The 8,000-nt window shown below is 28.0% G+C and overlaps 1 protein-coding gene across 1 annotated transcript; it reads left to right on the top strand.

Moving 5' to 3' along the window:
* Positions 1–5,346: 5,346 nt before the first annotated feature.
* Positions 5,347–6,151, top strand: Bm17529 (Uncharacterized protein; the record flags this gene model as incomplete). Its single annotated transcript, XM_043079105.1, has 2 exons — positions 5,347–5,615; positions 5,932–6,151. 2 exons carry the CDS (start codon positions 5,347–5,349, stop codon positions 6,149–6,151), a joined length of 489 nt encoding a protein of 162 aa, XP_042935039.1.
* Positions 6,152–8,000: the final 1,849 nt, after the last annotated feature.

Below are 8,000 nucleotides of genomic sequence, written 5' to 3'. Positions count from 1 at the left end.
ATTATGAGATGGGACAGATTAAGAAGACTAAGAGTTGGTTAGCTACAGCATTTGACCAACCGAAGTAGTTCATATTTGTGGGTAATAGAACAATTTAAGCATATATTACAGACATATGAGTGAGATATCAGTAAAGGAAATGGAGGATTATTGCGATAATTAAAGACTGAAAACCTGCTCACCTACAATATTTTAAGAAAATGATATTAAATCTACACCCAGATTCATTTTGAAGGACTTATGGAGACAGTCATCGTTCAAGATCTGAAATCAATAAAAAACTAATGATACAAATTTATGGAAGGTTAAAAATAAATTTTTTGCGATATGAATGGAGGTATACAGTCTCTGGCCTAATATGTGATATGAGTGAGTGCAGATATTGTGCCAAAAATTCATTAACAAATCTGATGATACCATGTTATATTGGCCACTAAATATATTGTATTAATCGACTATATTTGTAATTTTATTGAAAATGAAATAGAAAAGAGAAAATTACTAAATATAAAAATGATAAAAAGAATAAATTTCCTATTTGAGAAGCAAATCGGAATATTAATATTAGTGGCATAAAACTAACTAAGCGTTGTATTCAAATCATATCCAAGAGCAATATGAAAATTAACAATCAATAGGAAGTGTTGTTTAAGTGACCAATACGACAAATCATTGATCATTTTATTAGCCAGCTAACTTGCTGTGTTACAACAATAGTGCAAATAGTTTATAGATTATCAAAAAATGTGAGAAAATAAATCAAAACAGGTGACAAATAAGCAGTTTAAAGTACTTTGCAATTTTCAGAATACGAATTGAAATTAAACCTGAACATAAGATATAATGGATAGTTTGTAGTCAAATTGATCCATACTGCCATACAAAAAATTTAAAGAAAAACAAGCAAACAAAATTAGGAAAGCACTTAAGAGTCATTTAAGAAGAGGCTAATTATCTGAGTGATGTAAAAGCATTTGATGTAGTGCCAAAAAGAAATGTTTAGAGATGATGGAGCAAAACGAAAAAATTTTCTTCTCTGTTGTTGGTAAGAAAGAGGAAAGATAGTTTATTTTAATGATGTTGTGCAAGATACTATTAAATAACAATTGTGTAATAAGTGGCCAAGTTTGTGGCAGCATAACAACAGCCTATATAATTAGCAACTAGTGAGTGACCAGTGACCACTACTCTTGTTGTTCCATCATTCATTGCTTAATAATCAGTATTTTTAGGTCAGGGTCATTTAATGAGTTTAAAAAATTTTGCATATTTCCTATTCCAATATCGTTTAATTTTTTTTTCAGGAATTGAATTTTCAAAATTTCAAGAATCAAGTATTTTCAATTAAGAATTTTTAATTGGAAAATTTAGATTAGAGAAATTTAGAAAATTAAAGAATTTTCAAGAATTGGTTCTGCGTAAATTATTCACCCGACTAAAATTTATGTGAATGAAAATTTAGATTGCAGGTCTTCTTCAAAACTTTTCTACGTCATCAAAATATTTAGAAAAATGATGAAGTGAAATGCATAAAAGGTCAAGAGACCTTCTCGGAAAACATAACAAAAAAAAACACATTTTTGAGTAATTATTTTGAAAAGCCTATTTTGTTTATTGCTAATTATTCTTGAAAAAACTTATTACCATTCAAATATACTCAATTACCATTCTATCTTCCTTAATATGCATATCGTATGTAACTTCTTAATGGCCTCTAAAAGATCTTTTAATTTTTATTGCTTATCTATCCAAAGTCTATCATTCAACGTTACTCTTTGTCACCACTAATTATCTTTATTTGCCAAAATGATTAGCTCAAATTGTTTTCCCAATATTTTCGATGCCAAAGTATTTTCACGTTAATGCTAAACTTTAAGCTATCCTAAATTATGCATTAAATGGTTCATTGATCTTTCGATTGGTCAACAAACATTATCTTTGATATTGTTACTAAATAATATCCAAAAGTTATCAAATATTACTGTCGGTTATTACTGAGTAAATTATCAAATAATTATAAATTCCTTCTCCCAACTGAATATTAGACTAAAGTTGAAAGTTAACTGACTGATTCTGTTAGAAAGTCAGAAAATTTACAAGTATTCCTTGATTGAATCAAGGTCAAAAGTAAAAAAGTACTAGAAAGAGGTAGATAGATAGATAGATAGATAGATAGATAGATAGATAGATAGATAGATATAGATAGATATAGATAGATAGATAGATAGATAGATAGATAGATAGATAGATAGATAGATAGATAGATAGATAGATAGATAGATAGATAGATAGATAGATAGATAGATAGATAGATAGATAGATAGATAGATAGATAGATAGATAGATAGATAGATAGATAGATAGATAGATAGATAGATAGATAGATAGATAGATAGATAGATAGATAGATAGATAGATAGATAGATAGATAGATAGATAGATAGATAGATAGATAGATAGATAGATAGATAGATAGATAGATAGATAGATAGATAGATAGATAGATAGATAGATAGATAGATAGATAGATAGATAGATAGATAGATAGATAGATAGATAGATAGATAGATAGATAGATAGATAGATAGATAGATAGATAGATAGATAGATAGATAGATAGATAGATAGATAGATAGATAGATAGATAGATAGATAGATAGATAGATAGATAGATAGATAGATAGATAGATAGATAGATAGATAGATAAAGATTAGATAAGATTAGATAAGATAGATAGATAGATAGATAGATAGATAGATAGATAGATAGATAGATAGATAGATAGATAGATAGATAGATAGATAGATAGATAGATAGATAGATAGATAGATAGATAGATAGATAGATAGATAGATAGATAGATAGATAGATAGATAAGATAGATAGATAGATAGATAGATAGATAGATAGATAGATAGATAGATAGATAGATAGATAGATAGATAGATAGATAGATAGATAGATAGATAGATAGATAGATAGATAGATAGATAGATAGATAGATAGATAGATAGATAGATAGATAGATAGATAGATAGATAGATAGATAGATAGATAGATAGATAGATAGATAGATAGATAGATAGATAGATAGATAGATAGATAGATAGATAGATAGATAGATAGATAGATAGATAGATAGATAGATAGATAGATAGATAGATAGATAGATAGATAGAAGATAGATAGATAGATAGATAGATAGATAGATAGATAGATAGATAGATAGATAGATAGATAGATAGATAGATAGATAGATAGATAGATAGATAGATAGATAGATAGATAGATAGATAGATAGATAGATAGATAGATAGATAGATAGATAGATAGATAGATAGATAGATAGATAGATAGATAGATAGATAGATAGATAGATAGATAGATAGATAGATAGATAGATAGATAGATAGATAGATAGATAGATAGATAGATAGATAGATAGATAGATAGATAGATAGATAGATAGATAGATAGATAGATAGATAGATAGATAGATAGATAGATAGATAGATAGATAGATAGATAGATAGATAGATAGATAAATAGATAGATAGATAGATAGATAGATAGATAGATAGATAGAATAGATAGATAGATAGATAGATAGATAGATAGATAGATAGATAGATAGATAGATAGATAGATAGATAGATAGATAGATAGATAGATAGATAGATAGATAGATAGATAGATATAGATAGATAGATAGATAGATAGATAGATAGATAGATAGATAGATAGATAGATAGATAGATAGATAGATAGATAGATACTGCGATGAATGTCATACCATAAACGCTAAAAGTGTCAATAATTCAAAAACATATATCAAAAATATGTCATTTTTATTATAACGAGGATGTTTTTGTTTTGTTTTTATCAAAATAAAATTTGAAAGAAAAAAATTAAGAAAAAGAAGAAAAGAAGAAGTATGCTTTAATGATATCAAATAAAGATGTCTTTAATTCAAAGATTAATTGCACAAGAAATGATAATAAAAAGACTTAGATCAAGGGATAGATTTTTATCAGTGTCGATTATTGGGAGCTGAAAGAAGATGGAAAAAAATTTCTTTTCAAATTCTCGAGAGAGCTTTAGATTTAAATATATGAAATTTTCTATGAAGAAAGGAGCAACAATATTCAGATAAAACCATTTATTCGCATATGATTCATAAAATTCGGAAAAGAAGCGCAAACCGATTTTGACATTATTAAATATATTCTTTCTACTTCTGCTTTTGACTTTTTTTTTTGCGTTTTTATTGCATTGATTCAATCAAAGAATATTTGCAGATTTCATGACTTTGTAATGGAATCAATCAGTTAATTTTGAAATTCAGTCTGATATGCTATTCGAAAGTATTGTATGATAATTTGCTGAATAAAAAACGCCAATAACATTTGATTACAATATTTGACTTAACAGTCAAATAACCGGCAATTTACTTATCCAACTTCAGGCTTCATTTTTTGCTAACTGAATTGGCCATAATTCACATCCGGTTACAATTAGAGCTTTTGTCGCTATTATTCAATATGTTGAATAATAGCGACAAAATTCACAAAGACTTAACAATTTGAATTACATATACTTTTTTAGTTGAAATTTTCCTGTAAAGAAAAATTAAAAACTTTCATCGAGAAAAAAATTTTTTCAAATCAAATTTTCTGTTATTTTTTCATTTTGTTGCAAGGCGCAGTCTTGTTGTAATAATTTTATCAAAAATTTTTCACCCACATAAAATTTTCTGCACTCGAAATGTATGGAATAGAACTTTTGTATTAATTTTAATTGGGCTGCTTGGAATTTAAAATTTATGATTGCGTTCTTTCCTTTTTTTCATACCGATAACACTAATGTCTTTTATAATTTAAGCTAACTTTTTGAAACTAAATTTCTAGTTAATTGTACATTTTTGCTAATAATTTTTAAGTCAAATGTTTTATTTAGATTAAAAGGAAATAAAATTTAAAACATTTTGAATGGCACATCATAGTACATCGGAATGAAAAACTAAAATTAATTAAATTTTAAGTATGCAACTGAGGAGTGCCATAAGTAAAAGAGTTGATCGAACTTTATTACCAACTTAGTCTATAACAGCTAGCATCGGATTTTAAGCATTTTTAAGAGTTTTGGAGCGAAATTTTGAATTGACAATTATGTGAGATGAGAGAGACGAAATAGTACAAAGCATTATAGGCTCCAAAAAGGAATTACTCTGAAATAGAATGGCCTTCTTGAACACACATAATATTTATTTCCTAGGCCAATTCTGCCGAAGTAAACAATCGAAAGGTTTGGCCTAGACATGCCTTTTGTTTAACATATACAAATAAATGGATATGCATGCATGTAGGCATGCATGTGGTTCTACACATCGCTGTGCATGTATGTGTACTTATTTATTTCATTTCCAAAAAAAGTTTTTGAGCTGGAAGGAAGGAAGGAAGGAAGGAGGTTTACTGCTTCCGATATCAATTTTAAAGGCTTATTTCACTGACATTCAGATTCAAATCAAGCGACAGAGAGCAAAAAGACTTCTCTTGTGTACGCCATATTTCATTTACTACTTGAGCAGTGTAAATGAAATGATTTCGATGATTTGGTAGGTTTGGATTGTTCAGTTCTTATGTTTCTTAGGATTTTCAGATATTTGGGAGGAGATAAACAGTTGAATGGTAGACAGTAAATGAAGAATGTTTGATATTTGAAATATTTGAATATTTGAAATTTTTGAAATTTTAATGGGAAAGGGAATTAATATTTGAAATTTTAATGGGAAATGATAAGACGGAAGGGAATTATCAATGGCTTTGTTAGTTACTAATTATAACAGAATTAAGAGGAAAATCTACATAAAAAAATTAGCATAAAAATTTTGGATCGAGTAGACAGTCATAATGAGAGGCATTTTTTTTTAGTTTAGATTTGATTCCTAAAGGAATAAGATTGCAGTTTTATAACTCGAATATCAAAATATCCAATCTTTTGGAATCGCATCGTTCTGAACAACATGCAAAAATAATCACTGAAGAGAGATGTCGCTTCTGGCGGTTACTGAATACAGATGGCGCTCTTGACGATATTTTCTCGGGAAAAACAGTTTCGGGGAAAAGATCATCTCAACTCTGTTCAGCATAAAGTGTTGCTTATTTTTCGCGGAAAACACAAATAGATTTTAGGTTATACAATGAATTTAATGCACACACACTCTCTTTCTCTCTCCCTCTCCCTCTCTCTCTTTCTTACCAACAAGAATAAACCTCCATTATTTATTAATCTGATTGTAATTACTGCTATTTTACTAAATCTGAAAGTCTATAAAGGTAAATAAATGTAAGCGGCTGATTCATTTGTTTATTAGATCACACCTTCTTGCGATGTTAAATGTCAAACTCTAAAGGAAACACATTATCAACAGCGCTCATTTCATTATCGTTCAGTTTCAATCATATATCGAAATCTTTATTCTCACTTCTTTACAACTGTTTGTCAAAATATTCATCGAAAAGAAGAAATGAAAAACCTTTAAAATGATGTAGTGACTTTTCTGTCTAATGATTACAATTTTTTAAACATTTTACACAAACCAAACTTTTGCGCTAATAAGTGATGCTAATATTGTTTATGCTATTATAATGAAGTTTAGACTTGATTGGATGAAAGAAAAACAAGGAGGAACTATCCTATGCTTATGAGTTTAAAGTTTGATGAAACAGAAATGAAATAATCAGTAATCAGAAATTGGGAAAAGATGGTGATTATTTTCAAAAAAGGAAATATAATGGATTGCTTGAAGAAAGACGAATAAATGAAATTGAAGAAAAATAATATTTCAGTCGAGATTTTAAAAAAAATAAGTTTTGCTTCAAAACTTCACAGTGCCTATAAAAATAAAAATTTCGATTACCTTATGAAAAATACGAATTTTGTATTTGGAAGAAATGGAATATAGTTTTTTTGAGCAGCGGCTAGTTTCCAGGGAAAGAACAAAATTTTGAAAATAAGTGATAGTCGGTTCAAATGAAGGGAGATTAACATCATATGTGATAAAAGACGAAATTCATGTCCATCAACTTTTTATGAGCCAATTGTATAGATATAATAAAATTCCCTTGAGGCTTCACTGACAACTTTTCAGGAAAAAAAGAAGAAAAACAGCAAAAAACTCTTCTTGTTTGCTAAATATGGTAAGAACTTTACAAAAATGAATGCTTATATGGCATAATTAAACTACCTAATTAATTAATGATCTAATACTAAGATTAATTAGAGAGTAAAGCAGAAAACAACAAATGAAGTTTGTTTGAATTTATGCGCTTTCAAATAATATTCAAATAACAAACTGTTCAGTTCATTACTTAATTTCTATTTTGTTATATGATAGACGTTGTTATTCTTTAAGAATATTTTTTATAAGTTAATTTGCACTTCGTCTCAAATTATTATTCTCAATCTTTCTACTTCTCGCTTCTTTCAAAACAACGTAGGCCTAAGCCAACTCATATAGAAAACAACTCTGAAATTGTTATTTCCAAAATTTCCAATTCATGTAATAGCTACCCTTGCACTATTTCCAAGTAAATATTAACATCAGTGAATAAGGTTTTTGGGGGTTAAAAGTCATTTGCTGTTACTGTCACATTCACAGTTACATATAGCTATCATAATATAACTATCACAGCAATCAATTTTTTATATCAATCAATGAATGAAGAGATTATCATTCGTTATCAGATGTTGTTAATTATTATAACTGGTGATAATAGATAATAATGTGATTATATCTGTTGCAAACTAAATAATCTCGCAGAGAGAGGAAGTAATAAATGATTTCCTGACAAAAAAATCAATTTTTAACGTTTTGACAAAGAAACATGCTTTTCCCCTTTCCCTTTCCCTCTCCCTCCCTCTCTCTCTCTCTCTCTCAATCAATTATGGTAATATATTGGTTCGCATCATTGCTATCTTTAACGTTCCATTTCACGAA

Source organism: Brugia malayi (assembly GCF_000002995.4).
Source record: "Brugia malayi strain FR3 genome assembly, contig: Bm_v4_Chr2_contig_001, whole genome shotgun sequence".
In the NCBI taxonomy this organism is placed as follows: domain Eukaryota; kingdom Metazoa; phylum Nematoda; class Chromadorea; order Rhabditida; family Onchocercidae; genus Brugia; species Brugia malayi.
Note: the sequence above shows the minus strand (reverse complement) of the source record. Positions and strands in the feature narration are given on the sequence as shown.